Source organism: Planococcus citri, chromosome 5, assembly GCF_950023065.1.
Source record: "Planococcus citri chromosome 5, ihPlaCitr1.1, whole genome shotgun sequence".
In the NCBI taxonomy this organism is placed as follows: Eukaryota; Metazoa; Arthropoda; class Insecta; order Hemiptera; family Pseudococcidae; genus Planococcus; species Planococcus citri.
This window is the reverse complement of record NC_088681.1, coordinates 37,130,505-37,156,785: the sequence shown is the minus strand read 5'-3', so window position 1 is coordinate 37,156,785 and position 26,281 is coordinate 37,130,505. Positions and strand designations below refer to the sequence as shown.

Genomic DNA, 26,281 nt, shown 5'->3' with positions numbered 1-26,281 from the left:
AACAGTGTATACAAAACTCCCATGGTACGTCGAGAAAGAGTCAGGGAACCACCCGGCTCAGGCGAACGCGCCTAAGAAGATACTGGCTACGTCTCCAACGTTTCACGATCGTTGGAAAAATGATAGCGACGCAAAATCCCGCTTAAAATATTGGAAATCATGTAAACTGTTACAAATTGTTATTTTCTTTTATTGATATTATTATTTCGAGTCGCAAATTTTTAGTATATAAGAAGCAAAAGGTGCGGTTGACCTTAAATATAATTTTTATCTTTTTTATTTTTTTTAAAAAAAAAAAAAAGACGACTCACAAGATATTCTTGTTAAAATTAATGTAATCTAAACTTTTCATACCGATTAATACACCGAAAAAGTTGCTATTTTGCAACATAACATATCGATTTGGTTTACTATACCATAAATAAATGATTGTATCACGATGCCTCGTCGTCTCGCTACACCATATGGTAGGGGGGCGATATTAAATTGAAAATTTCCGATCGACGCTCAAATACTATTTTGTATTAAAAATTTTTTGTGTCGCAAGCAAGATGCACCCGCTGCGACGTGTCGAGTGGGTTGCGTTCTCTGTCTATTTGACCTCGATCGGTAGCGGTGGCGTGGCCGCTCGATACAGGCTTGCGGTGTCGCTCTTGCTATGCATCGAGGGACCAAATTTGAGTTTGTTTACCCAGCCTCAACTACCGTAAACCACGGGGGGCAGAGGTAGGATATCCTAAATAGGATAACGAGTCACTGTTGGGCATATCTCTTCCTTGTTATTTACCGTGCTTTCCTCCGGTGGTGGACTCAACTGAGTAAACCAACGGAAGGGGCATATGTAAGGAGGGAAATATGCCTAAGGGTGACTCGCATTAGAGTAATGTAATGCACCCTAATTCGGGTAACACTGATTAAGAGCGTCGGTCGCGGCTATGAGCCTACGAGCGACGCTGGCATCGTGGCAGTCTGTTTTCAGCAATATTCAGGCGGTCAGTTTTTTATGTGTTTTTTATCATACTCGCGGATCTTCCGAGGTTTGAATGTGTTCTAGTTTAAGTATTTTATGTTGTAAGAGTTTAAGAGGTATTTCCTCATTTATGATTTGTGCATTCTTTTATATATTTTTATTATTGTGTTGTATTTGATATTGTCGATAAGACGATAATATATTTTGTACTCGAGCGTGCTTTTACTGTTTATTGTGTCGTACGCGATCTCACATCTATACATTGGGGTAAGTGCCCTTCGGGCTTGGACTATCTCTCAATTTACACTCTCAGGGGTACAGTGACGGCTCATTATAACAGTTTTTCATTTTTTTTTTCAAATTAAAATGAATTTGACCTGAAATTTAAACTTAAATTTAAAAAAATCTTTTGGCCAGTTGACTCTCTCAACTTATTGTTTATTATTTTGTAAGTTTGTTGATTTTGATTTTTTTTTTTTTGAAATTCCACACATAATTTGGGATATTTTTTAACCAAATAGGTAGGTCTTTATGTGGTCACAAAGATGACCTCGATTTCGTTGTTACTCCTCCAAATATCGCCTTCGAAAATTCTTCGTTTCATTTTTCTAATTTAAATACCTACGTTCGAAAAACACTCAGGTATCTGTTTTTCCTTGTTCCTTACAGGTATTAAAAAGTACACAGGTATGTTACATGCGTGAATAAAAATTTGTTTAAAAAATATGTTTCGAGTAAGTTTCTTTTTGTCTTGAAGGAAAAGGACAGTTGCTTATTGGAAAAGAGATCGGATTTACAATTTTTAGCTCATCTTATGATGAAATAATACCTAACGAAGCATAGCTGTATGGAGGAGGGGATAATTTAGGGTATAATCACCCTCTCTGAGAGCCAAAAATCCTCAGATTAAATTGATTTCCTTCCATTTATTGCATTACAAATTTTTGAAACTTTTTGTACTCGCTTCATCGTTTTGGTTAAATTGTGTTTTTTTGTCGATTTTTCAAATTTTTAGGGTATAAATATCGAATTACCGGTACACGAAAAAAATGTTCCTTTTTCCCCCTTGATATATGAATTTCCGGTGCTTTTATTGCCCTCGCTTTGCTCGCGTCCAGGTTGCTTTACTTTTCTGAAATTGAAATTTCTGAAAGGTCTCATTCAAATCTAAGGAGTGTTAAATTAAATCCAGAAAAATAAATTTCAAAATCAGAAACCGTTCTTTTTAACTCAGGAATTGAAAATTTTCCAAAATTTTTGCCATCGCTTCGCTCGGACATAATATTTGAATTTCATCGAGGAAAATTTACCGGAGGAATTTTAAAAACTTCACTCAAATTAACACGTCGTTTTCAAGCAGTAGGTAAATGTCAGTGGTTGAATCTATATGTACAATCTACATACCTAGGTGTATAGTATGTATGTACATTTTTTTTTATACTTGCAAGAAATTTTGTGAATCTTATTCGCTAGAAATAGGTAGTTCCTTGCTACCTCACTATACCTAACTTATGACTCATCTATCCCCCCTCCCCCAGGAGGAAATCCCGCATAGGAGCTTGTACCTAAGTACCTATCGAGTTTAGCACAGTTTTTTCGACCAGCAGCTTCAAAATTTAAATTAGGTTACTTACACTGGGTTTTAATGTGTTGTAATTTTTTAAATGACGATGCGCGTTTTAAAAATGGTAGGTATTTAGCAGAGGCTAATACAACGTGCAACTGGACACATACTGTGCAGCTCCAAAAAATTGCTGAGCGGTTGGAAAAAAATTGGGCAGTTCTAAATAATATCACTTTAAAAAAACGCTGGAAAACGACAAATACCTGACTCTTTTTCAAAAATATGATTTTTTACTTTTTTGAGTTATTTATACTCTCGAGAGCTTTTGCACGAGCGAAATTGGAATTTCTAAAAGTCAATGCACTTCAAATTTGAAAAATGTACGAACTAGAAAAATCACGCTTTCACATCAAAAATAGGGGTTCCGTCAGTTTTTTGAATTATAAATTTTCAAGAGCTTTTGCCTTCGCTTCATTCGGACCAAACCTGCTTGCTTTCATTTTTAAAACTTTGAATTTCTAAAAATTAATTTTTAATCCCGAAAAATAGTTCACTTTCCTGCAATATAAAATGTTGATTGCTTTGCCATCGCTTTGCTTGAGCCAATCTACTTTCATTCATCGGAATTGGGATTTTAATGCTTGATTTTGTAATTTTTTTACGTAGGTAATTCGAGTATGTTTTTACTTTTTTAGCTCTTTTACGTTCATTCCACGGATTCTGGGTAAATGACGCATTCTCATTGTTGAAAGAAATCAGTTCGTATCACAAAAGCCAAATCTCGAAATGAATTTTTTTTTCTTAGTTTGTAACCTCTGTTCATTAGAAATTTTACTACTTTGTTAATGCAAGCGCAATGTAGGTACTTGAAGAATAATTTATTTTTTGATAGGTAACATAAGTATGCTAGGTAGGTATTATATTTAGATAATATTAAATGATCTTCGTGAATCCATTTGACTGTTCGAGTGTTTTCGTATCAATTTTGCTACCTTAAAGTAGGTAGATCACAAATTTGAAAAATAACAGAAGATTTTGATCAAATTTTCACATGGACCTCAAGAGTTGAAAGTCAAGATTACTCAGAAAAAATGTTTCGCCTGGAAATATCCTCAGAAAAGAAATACTTACACATAAACCATCGAAAAAAATCATTTTCCCTTTGCGCCTTACCCAAATAGCCTCTAAAAAATGGTCCATGTACTTACGTATGTATAAAAAAATTGTGAATATTTGAGATTCTGGGTCGACCTAAAGCTATTGCTATTAGAATAAGACAACTTTTAGAACTGTACGGGGTGGTTTAGAATTTTACAATCGATTATTTTAGGATAATTTTGTGCTTCGAACATACGAGTAATTTCTTTTTGAATGCCAATCATGCGTTAGCAACGCAAAAACATTCTGAAACTGAAGGAATATTTTGAAGTATGTGCAATAATATCAAATTATTTAGTCAATAAGAATTTCGAAAAATTAAAAAAAAATCGCAACTTCTTTTTTCGAAAAGACGAGATACCTACTCGCAGGGCTTAAAGAATTTCCGGATTACGTTCAACATAACAAAGTCTTCATAGCATTTGGTCGAAATCATGTACTACACATACTTAATTACTTATGTAAGAATTTCAGAAAAATTAGGTAGGTAAGTAATATTTATTTAATGTATCCTCCAATTGAAGGGAATACGCTGAACTTCAATGGAATTTCTTTAATGTTATTAGTGCTCACGATGGGTCTATCTCCAGCAGGTTTTTGTGGAAGTGCAGTGTTCAAATATCCTCCTTCAATGCTTCTCAGCTTTCCAAATGTAGTATCGAACTATATTCAAATGTTGAATTGTACACAGGTATATATTATAGAATCACATTAATAGCGGTAAAAGGCATCAATCGGTAAGAATTTTCAATCAGTTCTTATTTGTTAGCTCAAAATTGCAACCACCTCACCAAAATCGTTCAAAACGTAGATAGAATTTTCTTTCCAAGGCGCAGTGTTCAAAAAAATAGTACCTACATACTCGTACAGTCAATTTCAAGAAGAGTTTTAAGCTCTGCTAATAAAATGCGTTTGAATATCCTAATGAAGGTCAATCTACAACTATTCTTACCAACCAATGACTTTTGAATTCAGCTTTTAAGTAGGTATATCTAATGTTGAGGAAAAAACCAGCACTGGTACCTGTTTCTTTGATATGCACCGGTAATGAAGAAGCGGCTTAACAATCGTGGTGGAAGAGTAAAATTGTTTTCCCAAGGTTTGATTAATATATGATCCGGGAAAAGCGTAATATTGCACATTCTCGGGAAATCTTTTGTAAAATGAATACGTCGGAACGATTGACATTTTTACACTACTTCCAGGCTTACGAATTTTTTTCAAATATTTCGCAAATCTTTGAAATGCACGATTTTTACGACATTTCTGAAAAAAATAAACAATATTGTTGTATATTTGTAATAAAGTCACTAATATCAGGCCAACTTGCGAAATCTCAACTACCTATGTAGAATACTTACGCCCACTCTTATACGAGAACGAATTTCGAATATACCGTCGCGATATTTTAAAGCGTTTTCGAAAGACCCATATTTAACATGGCTATAAACTACGGATGCTTCAAGTTCAGTTCTTTAAAAAATATTCAAAATTGATAGGTGATACTCAAATTATTCCATTGTCATTTCATGTTCACGCAAGCCAATACCAATATGATTTCAAAATATCGCTTATTATTCATGTAGGTACCACTCACCCGCCTGTCCCATCCACCGTAGTACCGGCAATTCCACCTGTTTTATTTGAGAAGAAATACTTTTGACCGTGGTATATGTAGACATTATGGTAAAGCACCCCACCAAATGCAAAGGTTGAAGTAAAAGGAGATGCTAAAGTTGCTACCACTGGGAACAAAATATAAGTAAATGTTAAAGAGAGGCAATCGAGTGATCGACTATACACACAATTACATACTTACCTAATATAATATACCTATTTCATATTTGAAAATAGGATTTATATTCTAGGAACCTGCTTGTTACTTGTTATTTGAATTACCTACCTATATTATTTTCATGTAGCATATCAAACAAATACAAACTAACCTGAACTTCCAGTATTTTGCAATATAACCTTTTCTTTAACACCAATGGTTAGTATCATAGGTTTTGTGATGATGTCTTTCACTTTACTGGTATCAATGTTGATAGGCGTCGGTGTCTTTGGATCGAACCCTTCTTTGCTGAACGGCAAATATGCTTCATCTAAAACGAAATTCAAAACTTAAAATAATGCAGAAAAGTCGAATAAAGTGAAAGTATGAAAAAAAAAATCCAAGTAGGTAGGTATTTGCAATTATATTACCGTCAGCAGAAAGATATTGCAAGCAACAGATTGCTGCAAAAATTAAAGCAATATTAATGCCACGCATTGCTTTAGAAATGTTGAAAGTATTTCCCTATACTTAATACGGTCCAACCATTTTTTTTTAAATTTTCAGTCAACCACAACTAGAAATTGTCTTCTGGATTGATAGTTTCTGTAGCGAAAATTGTTTTTATACCGGTGATACTATCAGTACCTAATGTCTTTACGTAAAAATGTAATTTGTTCTTCAGTTCGTGTATATTCTATCTTTATTGTAGGTACTCAGAAAATACTGAATTACTGACATACGAGCTTGCCATTGCAATGACCTCCACGGAACCACGAATTTTGTTCTTTTAGTGCATAAAATTTTTAACAAGTAGGTAACTAGAATTCACGGACAACTTATAAAACCATGAAAGCTACCATGAACATGAACTTGTGCTTTTGGAATGTCCTCTTATAATAGTGCTAGTGACGTATCCTAAATAAATTCTTACTTTTGTATATTTTATATTGAAGTTTCATCCGTTTGGGAGGGGGGGAGGCTCAACTCGGTTCACGTGTTAAAAGCTTTCATTCTTGTTTTAAAAAATCATTTCTCAAAGAGTTGAAATATTTTGATGATTTGCCAGAATTTTTATTTCGAAAAAAAAAATTGTTCTTCAATTCGAGTTATAAATTTTCGAGAGCTTTTGCCGTAGCTTTGCTTGGGCCCATCTACTCGTACTTCCCTTTTTCAGGATTGGAATTTCTGAATATCAATGCTGTTAAAATTTGAAAAATGTACAAATCAGCCAAATCATGTTCTCACAAAAAAAATTGATGGTTTTTCAGTTTCTTGATTTATGAGTTTTCGAGAGCTTTCGCCTTCGTCGCTCGAGCCAACTTGCTTGCTTTTGTTTTTAAACGTTTGAATTTCTAAAATTTAATTTTCAAATCCGAAAAATGTTCGAACCAGCAAAACATCTTCTCGCCTCAAAAAATAAAAAATAGTTTTTGAATTTATTGAATTATAAACTTTTGAGAACTTTTGCCCTCGCTTTGCTTGTGTCAATCTACTTTCATTCATCGGAATTAGGATTTAAAGGCCTGATTTTGTATTTTTACGTAGTTTTATTGTTTTTATACTTAAAATTGTTCAATTTTTTATTATTTTCTATTATCAATTTTTGCCGAGATATCTGGAAATTGTTATGCTTTTTTGGTGATTTTCATTTGCTTTAATGATTTATTTCGTAATTTTAACACGTTTTCAGGAATATTTCACGTAATTTATGGCAACTTTTGCTGAAATTGTATTATTTTCCTGGCAATTTTCATTGATATTTGTGCTTTATTCTAGTTTTTTTTCTATTTGATCATTTTTTAAAAATCTTTGCAATTTGGAATTACAAGAGATTCAAAAATTTTTTAAAAATTATTTCATGCCTAATGACCTTGTTGTTTTGTCATACTCTTGAAGAAACTTTGGCTGCGTCATTGATGTGATGAGAGTGACACTACTTATCACAGAAATACGTAGAAGCTCCATGTTTTCGTATAAAACGAAAATTTCTTTTTTTAGTGCAGGGGGAAGACGCTCTTGAATCGAAAAAGGAAGTGAATAGTTTTTTAATTTGTGCAGCTCCAAAAATGTCTTACATTAGCGCCAGGTATCGAGACCCACTTTTCAATGACTCACCCAACAACAAATTTTGTGTGATATCATATCTTCATAGCCCACGTACATGTGAGCAATAAGTAGGTACCTGCGTCACATTATGGAAGCATGATATACCTTACCTACATTTCGGTGCATAATTTTATTTCACGGTTTGAGCAAACAGCCAATAGCCGAAAATAAATTTATCAGCTCCGGTTTTTGTATTAAAGGAAGTACATACTTGTACAAGTCGTATAAGTACCCAAATACCTACACCTTCAAGGTATTAATATAGATATTACTATTGCCATATGTCAGTCAAAACCTAGTCAATAACCAGTCATTGTAGAACAGTAGTTATAAAAGATAAGAACGCTTAAACGAGCTAGGTAGATAGGTAAGCTAAACGCGTGAACACTGGACTAATGTTGGCAATATCCGTGGGCATTTGCGAACATTACTGAAAATTTTCAAATTCGAAATACCAAGTTTATTTTCAAAATTTTAAGTTGCAATAACTAATGCCCTAGTCCGGTTTTCACACATATGTACGAGTATATGTTCAATTCAATTCATTGACAAAACATCATTTCAATGTTCACGAATATTCGCAGCCAAAATCAAAACTTTGTCAAAATTGGGTCACTTTTTTCTCAAAACGGGAAGATTTGAGAATGTTTAAAATAAGTATATGAGAGAATATTCCTATTCCTAATAGGTACTACGCTGGACAATGCATCAAACTGGTTTGTTTTGAGGCGTTAGTGAAAGCTACTCCTCAAAAATTACCAATTTTCCGGAAAATTATCCATGATTTTTGGTAAATTGTAATTATATATGTAGGTACAAGTATAGGTGGCGTTGCTGTTCACTTAAAAATATACCTAATACAAAAAAGCTATTCCACATTTCGACTATTCTCACCAAAAATAATTTGTCAGCGATTTTGCCTAGTAACTTCTAGGCATAGCAACCCAAACCACGTAAGAAGTAGCTGATTTGGCGATTCTAAAAAATGAAGGGGCAACGTTACGTTGTACACTGCTTTGTTGATTCTTAGGGCTTCAAAGTTGCATAACTCAATACATATTATGCATATTTTCACTTTCAACTCGTCCTTTCAAAATTGGAGGAGCATGATTGCTGAATGAAAGTTTCAGAGAATAAACTAATGTCTTCAATTTCAGGCATAGTACGCAAAATATGAACAATTGAATGTTCGGAAGGGATTATCGCATTTTATTATTCGTCCAAACCGGAAACCCAAAATTTGAATGACGTGCTATACATTAAGCATTTTGAAAATTTCAGCATAAATGACATTTTATTTTAAAAATTCAAATTCGAAGAGCCTTCAAGTTTCGAAATGCTGACAAATCGTATGAAAAAAATTTCGAAGTTGTTTGAATTTTTATTGAAAAGTTCACAATTCTGTCAATTCACGCTATTATGGACAGTAGAATGTACCTATTTAATAATAATTAATTAATTATAATAAAATGTAAAAAAGTGAATAAAATCATTGCAACTGTATACCTACTCAAATTGTACATTTTAGGATAGTCCTTATTTTTCAAAGTAAATTTTTTTTATCGAGGGCCCCCTTAATATGTTCATTTAGAAAGAACACCCATGAAAGTTTTCAAGACGAAAAAATTATTTTAATCCGCGTCTTAAAGCGATTGAAGTTGCCTAATATCGTGGTGGGTTAAAATTAGTTTTTTGAGTTGAAACTTTCAGGACTTCATTATTTCACCAAAATGAACATTTCTAGGAGGCCTCCCGATAAAAAAAAACACATTAATTTTTGGTACAGTAGAAAATAAGGTCTACCTCTACCCTAGTGTAGGTACATCATCACCATAGTGTTTAGAATTTTCCATTAATTATTATACATATGTACTTAATAAAGATAAAATTAATATACCTATAGGTAAATAAAATTTCATAAGATGAATTTTGAATAATTAAACGAATAATCCTTAAGACAGGCTATGTAGTAAGTACTCTCATAAACTAGAATATACAATAATCAATTATTTTTTTTTAAATTATACCTCGGATTTGATCTGTATTCACTATACTTTGAATAAATGAAATATTCCGTACAAAATAACTTTCCTTTGACTCTACAGAAAGTGCAGGTACATAATTTCAAGTCCACGTATCAGATAAATAATTTGAATTTAATGAAATAAATCAAAATAATTTGTATGCTTTTTAATCCTTTCCGTCGGTGCAGGAGAATGAGTAAGTAAATGGTATTTAATGTTCAAGGAAGTGAGCTAGGTAGGCATCTACATAAATATACCTACATTAAGGGAGATTGTGAAAAAAAAGTAGGCAAATTTGGGCCAAAGTCAGCGGTAGAGACCTTCATTTTGCTTTGAAAACCACGCAGAAAAAAATTTGCTTCTAAAATGCCCCTGGAAGGCTGATATGGGTCATTAAGAGAAGGCACTCTTAAAAAATTACGGATTTTTCGTTTTCGTTCTATCTTCTACCCAACCTAGAGAAATATTTTGGAACGCAATAGTGCTAATGTTTTTTGGTAATTAGATATTGCCAATTTCAAAAAACCGAAAAAAATTCACTTTTTCTGAGTGACACTTCCAACTCGAAATGAAGGTCTTTGCTGAATTTGATCAAAATCCGCCGACTTTTTTTGGGGGTTATCCACTCTAATGTAGCTACATATCTATCATATGCCCAGTACTACATATTTCAAAAATCTGGAAAATTTTATTTTCGAAAATCTTCCTCAATTTGATCGAATCACAGTCTCCCTCTTGGAGATTAAAGGTTCAGACGAGTTCAATTTATAGCATAAAATGTTACTGTTAAGGAGGGGCTATACTGAATTTAACCGTAAACTTAAACTTAACCCTAGAAGTTAAACAAAGGCAAATTTTAGGTTAACGGACGTTAAATTCAGTATAAACCAAGCTAAAGTATAAGTTAAGGGAATAAGTATCCCCTTAAATTCAGTATAGCCCATCCTTGAATTTAACCAAAATCTGAAAATCCAAGGTATGTTTTAATCTGCACGAATAAAATACTGCTCAGAATCATATTATCCGATAGAGGGAACTGTAGAATTATCATATCCCCCAATAGAAGGAACTGTAGAATTATCATTACCTCCAATATAAGGAGCTGTAGAATTATCATATCCTCCAACAGAAGGAACTATGTTGAGGGGAACAGTAATTTTCACGATGCCTTCGGTCGACACAACGGGTCTATCTCCAGCAGGATATAGTTGAATTGAAGTATCAGATTGTCTTCCATTCTGATCCTTTATGCGTCCAAATGTTTCATCGAACTACTCGTTCGGTGGATTATGTAGGTATACATACGTACAAGTAGGTAAGTAAATAAATAAGTAAGTAAAATTACATCGCATTGGAAAAGCCATCGATTGGTGGGTAAGAATGTCCAATGAATTTAATTGCCTTGTTTTTCCTATTTTTTATTCTGTTTAATGATTTCGAAAGTAGGTAGGTACCTACGTATTATTAAAATATTTACATTGGTGAATTTTTCTAAATCAAATTTTTCAAATTTCAAAGCAAGAATAATTGAACCCTGTAATGGACCATTTTTAAAAATACAAAAATCCAAGCTTTTTTTATTAGGTACCTAAGTATACCTAAGTAGGTACTTTAAAATTTCAAAACTGACTAAATTCAATACCCCCAGTGGGACACCGATTTCTTATTCTCACCAACCAATGGCCTTTTGAATTCTGCTGTCAGATAATAATTTAACGTAAAATCCGAGACGTACCTGTCTTTCTGTTATACACACGGTAGGAGTAACTGGTATAATCAGTAAAGTGGAACAGTAAATTTGTTCTCCTGTGGTATCATTGACATAGGCTCCTGGCATAGCGTAATACTGCTGATTTGTGGGGAAATGGTTATAAAATTGCCATGTTGGAACTATAGGCATTTCTATTGCACTTCCCGGTTCGGAAATATATTGCAAATATTTTGCAAATTCTTCAAATTCTTCATTCAGATCACATTCCTGAAAAAGAATGTTAAAAAGGAACATTTTGTTGCGATTAGTAATTTAAGACCAATTTTTCAATTTGTCAGTGGGCATCTACAATCTACATAGGTACATCGAACTAGAATACTTACGCCCACTCTTATAAGAGTAACGATTTCAAATACACCATCGCGGTATTTCATGGCTTCTTGAAGTGGTCCGTATTTAATATTAGTATAAATCAAAGCTGTTTCAAGTTGTGCTCTATAAAAACATTCAAAAATGATAGGTAGGTAATTGATAGATATGTGGGACTTACAACTTGAGTACTTAAGGTTTCATTATTCACATAGGTCATGACAATGTGATTTCGAAATATTAATAAGTCACTCACCCGTTTCCCCCATCTATTGTAGTACCAGTGAATGCACCCGTTCTATTTGCGAAAAAATACTTTTGTCTGTTGAATACGTAGATGTCATTATAAGCCACACCACCGCCCAAAACAATGGTTGAAGTGAAAGGTGAGGCTAATAATGCCTCCACTGTGAACAAATTATTAGAGCTAGAATGTTTCAGGAACTTTCTGCCATATTCTAGTATAGGCAGATGGTATTCAAGGAGACGGACAAAAAAATCTTATCATGAGTGGCTGCAAATCTCGTGAATTAAGGAAATTATTACGTCACTCAAAATAATATAAAACATAAAAATCTTCTAATTTTGAAAAAATTGCCCAAAATCAGAAAGTTTTTGGAGAATATCGATTTATGTACCTACGAGTCTGGTTTCCTATCTTCAAACCTGATAGGGAAATTTGAAAATTCGAAATTTTCAAAAAAATCTATAAGTTAGGTAGGAGTAATTTGGCTCTTATCAGATTGAAAATTACCTGCAGTTCCAATATTTTGCAACACAACTGTTTCGTTGAGACCCATTGGTATCAATATTGATGGGTACCGGCGTCGTATTATTGAACGGTTTTGAACTGAATGGCAAATACGCTTCTAATGGGAAATTTAAAAATTTTAATATATCCAGTGCTCGAATAAAATACATGAAAAATTCTCAGTAGATATTTATGATTAAATTACCTACCTTGAGCAGAAAGATACTGAATGCAACATATTGCCATAAAAATGAAACCAATCTTAATCCCAAGCATCATTTTAAAAACTCTCGAGAGTTATTCAAGCTCTCAGCAATTTTTTTTTTTCAAAAATCTACGGTCGACTATAATTTAGAAATTTGCAACAAACAATTTTTCTACATAGGTAGTTAGGTACCTACCTATAATATGGTGTATTAATGGTTATTGCTATGAAAAACATTCTATTATATACGCATTTAAATGAGTAATGTTTTCGAGTTGAAATGTAAATTTTTTCTTCAGTCTTGTACATTTTTATCTTTATTGCGTGAAAAACATGCCATAATGAATATGTATTTACCACAGATAAAGGAATAACGATTGGTATATCGAAGTATAAAAGCGTTTTAATCAAGTTTTGAGCTGGGTGTTGAGGTACTCGAGTTGTTGGTTTTGTTTGGAATTCTCGGTAAACTGAGAGTAATTATTTTTTTATTTTTTTAAAATCAGCAATAGGTACTTGTTTATTTTATCAATGGTCATAAAATATTTATCGTATGAGAAGCAGATGGTGATAAAATTTATCAGGTAAGTATTTTTCTTTTTTCTCAACTAGGAAACTCAAACTGTCATAATTTCGGCAACTAGTTCTGAGTTTTGAGCTTTAAGATCTGCAGCAAAAAAAAGTCAGAATCAACACGATCTTGGTCAAAATGCTACAGAAAATTCTGAGGAACTGACATCATTTCTTGCGCCCTTAAATTAAAAAAAATAAAAAATACCCACAGTAACTTGATATAATTACAAAAGAGATACCTAGTAAGTTGGTTTGGTAGTGAAATTCTCATTCTAATTTTGAATAATTTTGTAGTACCAAACAGTCCAAACACAAAAGTTATGAGTAGATACCAGTACCAGTACCTACCTACCTACCTACCTACCTACTTGATACTAATTGTTCAAGATCCTATTTAAATTCTGTAGAGATCATGACAGATATTTTATTGAACTAAACTGTGAATTACATCCGAACAATTTCTACAACGTACTCGTACAACAAAATTAACAGATGAGAAGTACACATTCTTTACGAATAATTTTTTCATGATTCGTATCCTAAAAAATACAACACGTAGATACTTAGGAACGTATAGATATTCTTTGAAATTTCAAAACCTGATCTAAAGTTTTTTACTTTGAGGTTTATTAGATGTCTTACCAGTCTTACTAGGGCTAAAATAGTAACAAACACTTTTAAAAATTCGATTAATCAGATACAAAACAACACTTAAAAATAATACAACAATAAATGCGACATCCAATAATAGATATTGGAATAAGTACAATCGAGATGCCGGAGTTTTGAAATGAGATGCACCATTATTCCTGATTACGTATTCGGTCCAATACACGACACTTTCTTGCGGTGTCATTGGTCGATCTTTAAACACTGCAGAAACCCTTTGCATATTTTTGTAATACCTGAAAATACAATTATAAATCATCAATTTAATGAATTTTAAAAATTGTTTGCATTTCACAATGAAAAATATCTACGAGGTTGGGATGGATCGTTTTTTATTTTATTTTTATTATTAAAATACATATTAATAATCAAGCGGAGCATGATTACCACCTTACCTTTTGTCGTTTGTAATTTGTTTGATTGCTTTTAGAACACTTTCTTTAGTAATGTTGTTGAAATCAAGATGTACTGCAACTCCTAGGTTTTCCAGCAGTTCAGCATTGTCTGGTTGATCACAAAATAATGGACAAACTACCACAGGTGTTGCTGTATAAAGAGCTTCGTTGGTAGCTCCTAAACCACAATGACTGATGAAGGCAATCACATTTTTATGTTCTGAAAAGTGAATTATTGGTATTATTTGGACTATTTTTGTTCTGGTTGCACAAATATTCCGATACAATAAGAAAAACTTTGAAAAATTTGTTTTCCAATATTAGGTATTTCGTCGACAAATTAATGTTTATGACTGAAACATTTCATTTTAAATCGGGAGAGCTGATTTGATTACTTTAATAGGTACGACTTCTAATTTGATTTGGGTCACTGGTATGTAGATATATTAAAATTTTGTTCTGTGTGTCTCTATCTACTCGTTGAATTAGGTACTAATTAGTAATTAGGAAGGTATACTTATGTTTAAGAACAAAATGTATGGGATATAATTTAGTTAGAATGAAATTTTATCCAAAATAAGATGGTAGAAATTCCATATTTTTCCATCAGAAGTTGTACATAGGTAGGTGCCTATTTTTAACCATGTCCAGTCAAATTCATGAATAGAAATAGAATGATGAATTGATGACACAACACATTATAAATTCATGCGAGTATGTTTGCCTAACCATCAGGTCATGGAGATGAATAGACTCTCTTCATGGTTAGATCGATTTAGTATTTTAGATTTTTAAAAAGATAATTAGGTTGGGCCTTCTAAAGACTATACTTAAAAAGCAGCCCTTTGAAAAAATTATTTTAAGCTACACGTTAGAGAGACAAGTCTACAAAAGTGCGTTCTGAATTTTACTGTAAGTATTATGGGAATTCTTATTTCAAAGTATTTCACTTACTCAAGATATCAGTTTGTGGTAACCAATCAATCAGCATAACGTTATCGGGAGTATTTTCGAGTTTCTCTTCAAGTTTCCAAATCACTCTTTGTGGTATTTCAGCAAAAGCATCTCTGAAAGCATTTTTCATTTCTGAACTCATAGTGGTTGCTCGGACAACTGAACCTAATGTGAATAAAATCACTCCATGTTTAGCTTCATCTATAAATTTTTGAATATGCTGAAAAAAATCAAAATAATGAACTACAATCACTGCATGATGTTTTCAATACTTGGTTATTCAAGAAGTTGGTAGGTACCTATCTATGTACCTTTGGCAGAGGTTTAGAGTCTTTCACATGTATTCCTGCGATATTGATGATATTTGGGTTGGATGGTTTGGGTAATATAGATTCGTGATTATTATAAAAAATCAAATCAGGTTCCATATGCTCGTATTTTCCCAGATGTTCGAGTTTATCAGCATGGTTTTGAAGACATTTTTCTATCAATGGTGGCACAACAAAATTCTTATACCATGCTACCGCGATATGATTCCATACATTAATGATTCGTCCAAAAACATGATTTAGTTTCCAGTTCTGAACCGTTAATTCGTGAGGTATATATGCAGGATGATTAGGATTACTGGTCGCGTAATCACCAAATAGCCAAGTTCGTATGGCTATTGTTCCGATGACGGGGACTTTCATTTTATCAGCAATTGGCAAAAAACATTTGTACACAAAACCAATTTCCACGAATACCACATCGTATAACCTTTCATTGGATTTTAAAATTTTCTGCACGAAAAAGAAAATGAACGAATAAACTACCTACATAAATATACACATAATCAAATCATATTTTTTTATTTTTAGACAACAAAAAATTAAGCCCAACTCACTTGAATTTCGGGTAAATTGATAATTTTGTCGCAATATAACAATTCATTTTCAATCATCAGATCCATAAATTCCATAACGTTTTGGATAGCATGTTCGTCTGGAGTAGCTTTTCCAACCCAAAGTTTTTCTTTTGGAGAAACGTCAATTATTGATGTATAATTTTCCAAAGCAGCTTGTTCGGGAAATGGAGTGATAATAGTGACTGAATGCCCGACTTCCATTAAGCTTTTCATCACAGCATTATGATATGAAAAATGACTTTGAGCCTCGATGGTGAATATGCCTAATATTTTAGCACCTTCGCTAAAATGTGATTGAAATATTAAAGCGCAGAGTAGCTGGAAGCAATAATTATTTAGGTGTTGGTAAATAGGTAGTTGAATACATATAGGTAGTAGGTATACCTATCTACTTCCTTAAATAGGTATTTTTACATTCACATCAAATGAATTGAAAAAATTTTAATAGGAAAAAAATACACAAACTCACATTTAAAAAAGTAAATTTCATGTTTACAATTTTTTTTTGTATCATTAGGTAGACTGAAAGAAAACAGATGTCAAAAATGAGCTGGTTCTATTATATCATCCTTTATAAGCATTAGTGGTACAATGAGATATATAAACACACATACCTATACGAGCAAAATATAAACTTACTACCTGGACCTACACAAAATGAATAAATGTAGGTACTTCTGCAATTAAAAATGTCCTATCACTGAGCTCATTTTATAGTTAATACTCACGTAGTGTATAAGCACATTCAAGCACCTTGAATCCGACTTATTAAGTATATTTATCGAAAGGTGATAAAGTTGTGCTTTGTAGGTATCATTTTCGTCAAGGTACTATCAGAATTTATTATGAAGCGAAAACTATCTAATTTTTTAATTGATCCTTATTTTTTTTTTTTAAAAACCTATTGATTAAGATTTGACGTAGTTTTAGATAAATAAAATATAATATAATTAGTTCACCCAATCTCGAAAAAAATAACCTTCATCACCATTAAAATTTAAGCAAATGCACGGTGCATGGTAAGAGGAAGCCATTTCACATCAAAGTTTGCACCGCGTGGTTGACTTCCTGATTGAAATTGTACAACTTTCTCTCATCACTTCATCGTGACTTATCTACGAATCAACTTTCATCAACTTCCTCCCTTCGAAATTAAGAATGAAGTCGAGGGGGGGGGGGGTAGGTGAGAGTAAAGTACCTACTCCTACCATTTTTATTAGGTTAGGATGTTTTCAAAAATGGATTTTAATGGTTGTTGTCTATTTTTACTCTGCATACTGATTGGTATGGGAAGATTTCCTTCGCTGACCACAAAAATTCGAATTTCTATTTCAGAAATTAATGGAAAAGGGAAAGGAAGGAGATTTTTCTATTATCGACCCTCGGGGGCAGAAATTGGGGGGGGGGTTGATTTTTGGAAAATTTTGGAACCATTATTTGGGACCTACCCCTTTGAGCCCCGCTAAAAAGCTTTTTACAGTTTATTAGTATCTAAATGACCTCCATCTTACCAAATTTTGAGGTCAATAAAATTTTGCACTGGTACTCAAAAATACAATTTTCCAATTTTTCGTAATTTCGATGTTTTGGGAACCACTGGAAAACTAGAAACCTGCGATTTGCGCCAAACGTAACGTTTTGACCTACCTATAATCTAGATGAAAAATTTGAATTAAGCTCCATGTAGGTATAATTATGATTTTGAACCCTTTTTTAGAGTTCCCCATCTTTATAGGCACCCCAAAGGCGTTTATGCATCTTTTTCTAAATAAATTGAAGAATTTACATTTTAAAAACACTAGAAAGTGCTCGATAATTTTTCATATGATTTTTCCTGTAACTTTCAAAATTGAGCTATTTTGGGACGAATTCCTAAATTTTTACTTCGTAGAAATCGTGAAAACGTAATTTTAACGTCTTTTCGAAGAGTTAAATCTTGGTATTTGACCCAAAATAGCTCAATTTTGAAAGTTTTACAGGAAAAATTCCGCCGGCGCTTGGCCCAGTTTTTCAATTTATTTCTCAAACTTATGAGTATTTTATTTCGGTAAGTAGGTACCAAATTAATTTGAAATTTCATATCAAATCCTGATCATATGCTGAATGATCATTGCTTGGCGATGTTTTGATATCATTGAATTTTTTATTCAAATTATTTAGCAGATTTTTGTTGACAATTCTTTTTGTTTTTTTATAGGTAAGTTTTCTTTTTTTCTTTTTTTTTTTGATTGGCGGTTTTAAATTCTGTAGAGAAAATGAGACAGATATTTTATTGAACTAAACTGTGAATTACATCCGAACAATTTCTACGACGTAGTACAACAAAATTAACAGATGATACACATTTTTTAAGAATAATTTTTTCATGATTCGTATCCTAAAACATAACTACAACATGTCATGTAGATACTTAAGAATGTAGATATTTTTTGAAATTTTAAAAGCTGATCTAAAGTTTTTTACTTTGAGGTTTATTAGATGTCTTACCAGTATTACTAGGGTTGAAATAGTAACAGAAACTTTTAAAAATTCGATTAATCAGATACAAAACAATACCTAAAAATAATACAACAATAAATACGACATCCAATAATAGGTATTGGAATAAGTACAATCGAGATGCTGGAGTTTTGAAATGAGATGCTCCGTTATTCCTGATCACGTACTCGGTCCAATACACGACACTTTCTTGTGGTGTCATTGGTCGATCTTTAAATACTGCAGAAACCCTTTGCATATTATTATAATACCTGAAAATATAATTAACAATCATCAATTTAATGAATTTTTTAATTGTTTACATTTCACACTGGAAAATATCTACGTGGTTGGGATGGATCGTTTTTTATTTTATTTTTTATCAAGTATTAAACTATTAATGATCAACAGGAGCATGGTTATCATCTTACCTTTTGTCGTTTGTAATTTGTTTGAGTGCTTTTAGAACACTTTCTTTAGTAATGTCGTGGAAATCAAGATGTACTGCAACTCCTAGGTTTTCTAGCAGTTCAGCATTGTCTGGTTGATCACAAAATAATGGACAAGCTATCACCGGTGTTGCTGTATAAAGAGCTTCGTTGGTAGCTCCTAAACCACAATGACTGATGAAGGCAATCACATTTTCATGTTCTGAAAAGTGAATTATTGGTATTATTTGAACTATTTTTGTTTTAGATGTACAAATAGGTATATCTTCGAGATCAAAATGCATGGGATGTGAATTTAGTTCGAATGAAATTTTATCCGAAATGTTATACTAGAAATTCTATCCTTTTCCATCAGAACTCAGAAGTTTACCTTCTTTTTTAACCATGCCCAGTCCAATTCATGAGTAGAGATAGAATGTCGCATTACATTACAAATTCGTGCGAGTACTTATGTTTGCCTATAACCATCACGTCATGAAGATGAATAGACTCTTCATGGACATAACTTGGTCATGATCCACTAGGTATAGGTATTTTAGGTTTTTAAAGGGAACACGAATTTTACTGAAAGTATTATGCGAATTCATATTTGTTAGGGTAGGTAGGTATTCATTTACTCAAGATATCACGTTGTGGTAACCAATCAATCAGCATAACGTTATCGGGAGTATTTTCGAGTTCCGCTTCAAATTTCCAAATCACTCTTTGTGGTATTTCAGCAAAAGCATCTCTGAAAGCGTTTTTCATTTCTGAACTCATAGTGGTTGCTCGAACAACTGAACCAAATGTGAATAAAATCACTCCATGTTTAGCTTCGTCTATAAATTTTTGAATATGCTTAAAAAAAAAAAATGAAAACAATAAAAACTACAACCACTGCATTAATCAAGCCTAAGCTACGTTTTCAATAGTTAGGTACCTATTTAAAAAGTAGGTAGGTATCTATGTACTCACCTTTGGCAGAGGTTTAGAGTCTTTCACGTGTATTCCTGCGACATTGATGACATTTGGGTTCGATGGCTTGGGTAATATAGATTCGTGATTATTATAAAAAATCAAATCAGGTTCCATATGCTTGTATTTTCCCAGAGATTGAAGTTTATCAGCATGATTTGTATGAAAGCTTTCTATCAGTGGTGGCACAATAAAATTCGTATACCATGCTACTGCAATGTGATTCCATACATTTATGATTCGTCCAAAAACATGACTTAATTTCCACTTATGGACCGTTAATTCGTTAGGAATGTATGCAGGATGATTAGGATTATTCATTACGTAATCAGCATATAGCCAAGTTCTTATTGCTATTGTTCCGATGATGGGGACTTTCATTTTTTCAGCAACCGGTAAAAAACATTTGTACAAAAAACTAATTTCCACGAATACCACATCGTATAACTTTTCATTGGATTTTAAAATTTTCTGCACAAAAATGAACAAATAAGCTATAGGAGTAGACATCTAATCGAATCATATTTTAGGTTACCTACAAAAAACTAAGCCCAAACTTACTTGAATTTCTGGTAAATTTATGATTTTGTTGCAATATGGCACATCACTTTCAATCATTAAATCCATGAATTTCATAACATTTTGCATAACATATTCGTCTGGAGTAGATGTTCCTACGAAACGTTTTTCTTTCGGGGAAACATCAATTATTGATGTATAATTTTCTGAAGCAGCTTGATCGGGAAATGGAGTGATAATAGTGACTGCATGTCCGACTTCTATTAAGCTTCTCATCACAGCATTATTGTAAGAAAAATGACTTTGAGCCTCAACGAGAAATATGCCTAATATTTTAGCACCTTCGCTAAAATGCGATTGCAATGTTAGAGCACAGAGTAGCTGGAAGCAAAAATTATATAGGTACGTGTTGGTAAATACATCAAATTAATTTTAAAAAATTTAATTTGAAAAAAATACGTAAACTCACATTTAAAAAAATAAATTTCATTTTTACGATTTTTTTTAAAATCATTACCATTAGACTGAACGAAAACAGATGTCAAAAATTAGCCGATCCAATTCTACCTATCATCCTTTATACGAATTAATTGGTACAATGAGATACACACGTATGCGAGCAAAATGTATACGTACGTACGTACTACTTAGACCTACACAAAATGAATATGTACTTCTGCAATGTCGTATCACTGAACTTATTTTATACTTAGTATACCTTACCTACCTACGTAATGTATAAGCACATTCAAGCACCTTAAATCCTACTTATTAAGTATATTAATTGAAGTGCGATAAAGTTATGCTTTGTATTATTTTCGTATTTATTATTCTGAAGCGAAAAAACTACTTACCTAAAATAATTCTGTTAATCAATCCGTATTCGAAAAAAATATGTATTTATTGAGATTTGACGTAGTTAATGCATGGTCCATGATAAGAGGAAGCCATTTATTCACATCAAAAGTTTGCACCAAGTGGTTGACTTCCTTTAGCATTTTTTACTTCACTTTATTTTAATCAGAACAAATATGTTGCAGATGGAAAGAAACTATTTCTAGTTCGAATCCCAACACCCCAACAACATCAACACAGTTAACTATCCCATACTATTTTCAAGAGTAGTACCACATGAAAAATTGAAATTAATCAATACATAAATCTATGACATAATAATCACATGTAATAAGTACGTACAGCTGGCAATGAAACATATTGTACAATTTCGTCTTGTTTATTGTGTATTTCTGTTTCCTGTCAATTAATAAACAATTTGGTATACTGAACCATTAAACCGCAATTGAATTTTGACCATTGAATTTCTTAGAAGTAACCTCGCTTGTCATCAGTAGATAGGTACACTTATACAAAGTATGCACCAGTAATGTAAGTGATTATTTTATAGGTAGGTAGGTACTTGATAACATCGTATTCAACTTTTTTGTACAGTCCAAGAAAGTTTTTTCAAAATGAATTGTACTTTCTATAGGTACCTAGTTATTTTGAAAAAGTTGTGAAATAACAAGCAAGTATAAGCTGTTAGGAAAAATTCTAAAAACAATGATGCAAAAAATTAAAAAATAACTGAGTTGAACTTTTAATAAATTTAAAAGTGATATTACAATCTTGACGATCTTGTTTGTATTTGACGAATTAAATACGTCGGTATTTACGAATTGTGATTCACTTTTGCGATATAAGTAGGCAACTAGGTACATACTTAAGCATTTACTTAATGATCTGAATGATCCGAATTTTCATTGTAGGTACATAAAATCGAGTACCTACCTAGGTACATGTTACCAACTCAGTATTTTAATCGCCCACTCTTGATCATTGTTGATAAAATTAAATAACCGTGAAATTGTGTTTAGGCAAATGACACTGTTCAAAACAAATGTTCAAGTTTTTATTTCACCACATTGAACAATCGAACATTCATACAGAAATTAAATAAGAACTCCAGGTAAATTTCAACATGTTATGAAAACATTCAAGTGCAACTTCAGGTATCAAAGTAGCTATAATTATTACGTAAAAGTATATTTGATTTATTTCATTGAATTACAGACTCTCATTTATCAAGATTAACTTCAAGTTGTTTTGATGCGCGCAACAGGTTGCAATAATTTTATCAGATTACGCTGTTACTCTTACTTGCTCTTACTATAATTTTGTAAATGGCTCAAATCCTCGTGGTAAAATTCACGCTCGAGTACCTAGCTCAGATTAATTGTACGAATTTAATATCGATTTAAAAAGGGGAACTTACGTAGACGAAATTGAATCGCATTTTTCGAAATCATTGGATCATCAAACTGAAAGAAAATAGACGATAATATTACAGTAAGTCTAGTCATAATATCTGTTAAGACCTAAACTGGATTCGTCGTAGCGAATTTGATAACTATCTCGTAGGTATGCGACTTTTTTAAAAAAACTAAATGAATTATATCATTGGATTTGTTTTAGTAAAATCGAATTCAATGATTCCAAAAAAAAAGTCACATACGAGGTAGGTACCTATTAAACTCACTCTACCTTTCCAATTTCATTCCACTGTCAACTTTATTTTATAATAGGTAGGTAAGTACATTGATACGAATAAATTCAAGCACTTTTATATGTAATTAATCAGCTAAGCATTTGTAAACTGGTATAGGTATTAATTTATATGATGAATGCATAGGTAGGTACAAGTACATACGTTGATAGAACTGAGTTACATATGCATTATTTTCATCTCATGTCAGTGTTTCAAACAAAAATAAATTGACGTAAGTACTTACGGAATCAGATGTCATATAAAGAACATTCTTGTAGATAAGTACGTATCATATTTTACACTGAGAGCTAGAGTAGGTAGATACATTGTGTGTGTGATTTATTTAGGTCGCAGAATGAAATCAGACCGCGCATAATACTCGTATGCCTAATTGAACGCTCATCTTCGGTCATGATAACACAATAATAAAAAAATTGTGTTAGTTAGATGTTTTGTGTAAATATTTAACAATTGTATAAATTAGTAACATAGACCAATCTACTCATTTTACTTGGGAAGAAAATGAGAATACTGACAAAGTAGGTAGTTTGATAGAAGAATCAACTTCAAGTTTCAAAAGTGTCAAATTAAGCAAATTTTTATCTATCCAAGTTCAATGTTGGTGATAATCCTCGTTCGAATTTGTCATCACTTATCATTTCATTTTTCGAACGGAAAAGAAGAAAACTCTGAGAAGATTCCTTCGAAAAAATGAACCGAGAGTTACCAATATTGAAGATAGACCACATTACAGGGTGGACAGAAATATCGTGAACCCCAGAGAAAGTTTTTCATGCATTAAAAATATAGGTTGGCAACGTGAAATAAATGCATATGGTTATTGGTTGGTGGAAAGTTTTCATCTCAGTCTAACAACCAATCATATGCATCATTATTATCATTCACTGTGACCAACCGAGATATTTAGCAGAAGACTGTTTTAGGGGTTCACGATATTTCTGTCCAGTTTGTATTTTCAAGTAGGTATATCTTTTGGAATTCATTGAATTTTAAGAAAATTAATTTTTGCACAATTGAAAAGTTTAAACAAAATTTCTGCCACAAAACTTTGTCCGTCCGAGTGAGAAAAAAAACACACAGGAACCTACAGATTGTTAACATTCCTGAGCTGAAAAAAATTAAAAATTTAAGTAGGTAACATTTGACCAAATTGTAATTTTGTAAAATGTCTAGGTAAAGACAGACCCGTATTGATTACAGATGTTACACAAAAAAATTGAAATTCAATATTCCTCTTGCTTGCACAACTGGCATTTTGCGTGGAAACTGCGATTCTGTATTTGTCAACGGTTGTCCGGAAGAATTCTTAAACGATCCAAATGTCTCTTGATACTGTTAAATTAAAATAAAGTTTGTTAATGTTATGCAAAAAAAACAACAACAACAACTATAAAAGAAGAAAAAAATATTCGAATTGAACTAATACCTACCTGTTTAGGAGTTAAACACATTCGAAAGGCATGAGGGAGAACTATAACTGTGGCGCTGTAGTATCTTTTGCCTGTCGTTTCATCAAAATATGATCCTGGATAACTGTAGTAACTAGCGAATGGAGGGATGAAACTATTAGCAGCAAACCATGCTATAGCAGTACCAAGAGTGGTTTTTGCAGTCGATCCAGCCTTTTGTACTTGTTTTAATATTGGTATGTATTTATCAAACAATAAATTTGGAACCGAGCACTGGAACGTATCAAGCACGTAATTTTTTTTTAGAGGAGTACCTACCTAAGCATCTAATTCACTTGTCCAGAATTACGAGGACACTTACTATAGCAATACGAAAATCAACTTCAGCCAGCCCATCCCGATGTTTCAAGGCATTTTCAAATGAGCCATATTTTTGATTATAGAAGGTAGCGATATTTTCCAAAGGATACCTGAAAAATATCCAATTCAATTCATTACGAATCTAACTATAGGTACAATTACACAAATGAAACGAAGATGCGAATAAGCTGCTTGAGGAGACTTTCTCATGCTTGGCTTACCCTTTCCCGTCGACTGTTGTTGCAGCGATACCCTTCGTATTGTCGGTCCAAACATATTTGATTTTTTTGAATCGATATTTGTCCTTTCCCAGAACACCACCAGTGACCAGAGAAAGAGTGAATGGTTGCTCAAGTATTATTTCAACTGTGAAAGATTAATTTGTTTAATTTATCGTCCAATGTGGATCTGTTAGTTGAAAGACCAACTTGCCTAATTTTCCATTGTTTGTCACGATCACCTTATCGGCTAAATTTGCATGCAGAGTGAACGGGCTTAAACCACCAACCTTTAGAACTGCAGTACTGTTTATATTTATCGGATCTGGCGTTTTCTTTGGTATTTTTAATCTATTGAAATACAATTGAGATCTACCTAATAACATCAGTTAGGTTATTAAAAGAGAAAAATTGTTGAACAAAATTATGCTGATGGAGTAAAATTTCAAAGTTACCTGATTTTGATGTTAGCTGAACCAGTCTCAAGGTACTACATCCGATTAATGTGTACAGTAAAAATGCACACGAAAACCGCATTCTGTAGCAATGTGAAGTATGTACTACCTACGTACTTGGATGGCGATCAAGTTCAATCTGTTTTACAAATTTTGTCAGGAAAAAGAACTGTCTGCATGTAAGCACCGCATACTATCTACTAAGCGCGTTCATTCGATAGGTAGGTAACCATTCACAGCGAAATTACCAATAGGTAACTAGTTATGGATATGTAGGAAAAATATTTGGGTTCATGATACTTACATTTTCTTGAAACTTGGTCGTAGTAGGTAGAGGTACCTACCATAAGTTTTTGGGAAACGATAAAAAAGAATCCACTACCTATGTTATATGTTTGTAACCTCATGTACACGATAACGTTATCTGTGTTGTTGGTGTAGGTATGCCTATGTGCTGACCTGCTGACCATATGGGAATAATGAGTGGGGGCATTATCTTGCTGCATAGATGACGCTTTTCGAGATCAGTCCTCGCGTTTTTTGTTTTTGTTTTTTTGTTTTCAAAATTGTAGGTCTCATCGTCAGCTGATGTTGAAGGGCCTTCGAATATGACTGAGAGTTCAAGTTGGCCTCTCGTCCGAAAACTGGACCGAAATCAATCGTCTACGAGTAACGTTGTTTTTGAGCTACAAAGCTGAAATGACCTTGAAACAATGTAGTACATATTTAAAATGTAGCCA

General features: G+C 32.7%; 5 protein-coding genes across 11 annotated transcripts; all 5 read right to left on the bottom strand.

Moving 5' to 3' along the window:
- Nucleotides 1–3,397: 3,397 nt before the first annotated feature.
- On the bottom strand, nucleotides 3,398–6,378 carry LOC135847974 (uncharacterized). Its single transcript, XM_065367720.1, has 6 exons — nucleotides 5,898–6,378; nucleotides 5,639–5,797; nucleotides 5,290–5,437; nucleotides 5,054–5,165; nucleotides 4,716–4,958; nucleotides 3,398–4,355 (listed from the first exon to the last, which is right to left on the bottom strand). The coding sequence occupies exons 1-6, from the start codon at nucleotides 5,962–5,964 to the stop codon at nucleotides 4,191–4,193; spliced, it is 894 nt and encodes a 297-aa protein (XP_065223792.1). The 5' UTR covers nucleotides 5,965–6,378; the 3' UTR covers nucleotides 3,398–4,190.
- Nucleotides 6,379–8,936: 2,558 nt separating this feature from the next.
- LOC135849098 (uncharacterized) lies at nucleotides 8,937–12,898 on the bottom strand. 2 transcript variants are annotated; one of them, XM_065369298.1, is made up of 6 exons: nucleotides 12,640–12,898; nucleotides 12,434–12,548; nucleotides 11,936–12,086; nucleotides 11,694–11,805; nucleotides 11,335–11,577; nucleotides 8,937–10,870 (listed from the first exon to the last, which is right to left on the bottom strand). In XM_065369298.1, exons 2-6 carry the CDS (start codon nucleotides 12,477–12,479, stop codon nucleotides 10,619–10,621), a joined length of 804 nt encoding a protein of 267 aa, XP_065225370.1. In that variant the 5' UTR covers nucleotides 12,480–12,548; nucleotides 12,640–12,898; the 3' UTR covers nucleotides 8,937–10,618. The 2 variants fall into 2 exon arrangements, with proteins under 2 accessions (XP_065225370.1, XP_065225371.1); XM_065369299.1 differs by having other exon boundaries at nucleotides 12,434–12,545.
- Nucleotides 12,899–13,616: 718 nt separating this feature from the next.
- LOC135849096 (UDP-glucosyltransferase 2-like) lies at nucleotides 13,617–16,976 on the bottom strand. The gene is made up of 7 exons (XM_065369295.1): nucleotides 16,748–16,976; nucleotides 16,603–16,655; nucleotides 16,113–16,451; nucleotides 15,538–16,008; nucleotides 15,227–15,446; nucleotides 14,273–14,492; nucleotides 13,617–14,113 (listed from the first exon to the last, which is right to left on the bottom strand). Exons 2-7 carry the CDS (start codon nucleotides 16,645–16,647, stop codon nucleotides 13,813–13,815), a joined length of 1,596 nt encoding a protein of 531 aa, XP_065225367.1. The 5' UTR covers nucleotides 16,648–16,655; nucleotides 16,748–16,976; the 3' UTR covers nucleotides 13,617–13,812.
- A 1,408-nt stretch (nucleotides 16,977–18,384) lies between these two features.
- On the bottom strand, nucleotides 18,385–25,953 carry LOC135849095 (UDP-glucosyltransferase 2-like). 6 transcript variants are annotated; one of them, XM_065369290.1, is made up of 13 exons: nucleotides 25,542–25,952; nucleotides 25,301–25,462; nucleotides 25,090–25,234; nucleotides 24,870–24,978; nucleotides 24,530–24,781; nucleotides 24,285–24,431; nucleotides 23,323–24,207; nucleotides 22,806–22,851; nucleotides 20,576–20,914; nucleotides 20,015–20,485; nucleotides 19,678–19,897; nucleotides 19,043–19,262; nucleotides 18,385–18,883 (listed from the first exon to the last, which is right to left on the bottom strand). In XM_065369290.1, the coding sequence occupies exons 8-13, from the start codon at nucleotides 22,824–22,826 to the stop codon at nucleotides 18,583–18,585; spliced, it is 1,572 nt and encodes a 523-aa protein (XP_065225362.1). In that variant the 5' UTR covers nucleotides 22,827–22,851; nucleotides 23,323–24,207; nucleotides 24,285–24,431; nucleotides 24,530–24,781; nucleotides 24,870–24,978; nucleotides 25,090–25,234; nucleotides 25,301–25,462; nucleotides 25,542–25,952; the 3' UTR covers nucleotides 18,385–18,582. The 6 variants fall into 6 exon arrangements, with proteins under 6 accessions (XP_065225362.1, XP_065225363.1, XP_065225360.1 ...); XM_065369291.1 differs by lacking the exon at nucleotides 22,806–22,851 and having other exon boundaries at nucleotides 25,542–25,953; XM_065369288.1 differs by lacking the exons at nucleotides 22,806–22,851; nucleotides 23,323–24,207; nucleotides 24,285–24,431; ... (3 more) ...; nucleotides 25,301–25,462; nucleotides 25,542–25,952 and adding exons at nucleotides 21,003–21,186; nucleotides 21,388–21,787.
- On the bottom strand, nucleotides 24,303–25,623 carry LOC135848361 (carbonic anhydrase 2-like). Its single transcript, XM_065368262.1, has 6 exons — nucleotides 25,542–25,623; nucleotides 25,301–25,462; nucleotides 25,090–25,234; nucleotides 24,870–24,978; nucleotides 24,530–24,781; nucleotides 24,303–24,431 (listed from the first exon to the last, which is right to left on the bottom strand). The coding sequence occupies exons 1-6, from the start codon at nucleotides 25,621–25,623 to the stop codon at nucleotides 24,303–24,305; spliced, it is 879 nt and encodes a 292-aa protein (XP_065224334.1).
- Nucleotides 25,954–26,281: the final 328 nt, after the last annotated feature.

Coding starts and splice junctions, on each gene's coding strand:
- LOC135849098 (XM_065369298.1), bottom strand. CDS start 12,479: ATGGGTCTCAACGAAACAGTTGTGTTGCAAAATATTGGAACTGCAG. Junction 11,806..11,935: donor ACAATAGATGGGGGAAACGG/GTGAGTGACTTA, acceptor ATGTTTTTATAG/AGCACAACTTGAAACAGCTT. Junction 10,871..11,334: donor TGTGTATAACAGAAAGACAG/GTACGTCTCGGA, acceptor CCGAACGAGTAG/TTCGATGAAACATTTGGACG.
- LOC135849095 (XM_065369288.1), bottom strand. CDS start 21,053: ATGGTAATGATTTTAAAAAAAATCGTAAAAATGAAATTTATTTTTTTA. Junction 20,486..20,575: donor TAAATTTACCAGAAATTCAA/GTAAGTTTGGGC, acceptor ATTTTTGTGCAG/AAAATTTTAAAATCCAATGA. Junction 18,884..19,042: donor CAAATTACAAACGACAAAAG/GTAAGATGATAA, acceptor TTATATTTTCAG/GTATTATAATAATATGCAAA.
- LOC135848361 (XM_065368262.1), bottom strand. CDS start 25,623: ATGCGGTTTTCGTGTGCATTTTTACTGTACACATTAATCGGATGTAGT. Junction 25,463..25,541: donor TCAGCTAACATCAAAATCAG/GTAACTTTGAAA, acceptor TGATGTTATTAG/GTAGATCTCAATTGTATTTC. Junction 25,235..25,300: donor GACAAACAATGGAAAATTAG/GCAAGTTGGTCT, acceptor AATCTTTCACAG/TTGAAATAATACTTGAGCAA.
- LOC135847974 (XM_065367720.1), bottom strand. CDS start 5,964: ATGCGTGGCATTAATATTGCTTTAATTTTTGCAGCAATCTGTTGCTTG. Junction 5,438..5,638: donor GCAAAATACTGGAAGTTCAG/GTTAGTTTGTAT, acceptor TTTTGTTCCCAG/TGGTAGCAACTTTAGCATCT. Junction 5,166..5,289: donor ACGGTGGATGGGACAGGCGG/GTGAGTGGTACC, acceptor TATTTTTTAAAG/AACTGAACTTGAAGCATCCG.
- LOC135849096 (XM_065369295.1), bottom strand. CDS start 16,647: ATGATACAAAAAAAAATTGTAAACATGAAATTTACTTTTTTAAAT. Junction 16,452..16,602: donor TGAAATTTACTTTTTTAAAT/GTGAGTTTGTGT, acceptor TATTGCTTCCAG/CTACTCTGCGCTTTAATATT. Junction 14,493..15,226: donor ACCACAAACTGATATCTTGA/GTAAGTGAAATA, acceptor TTCACTTTTCAG/AACATAAAAATGTGATTGCC.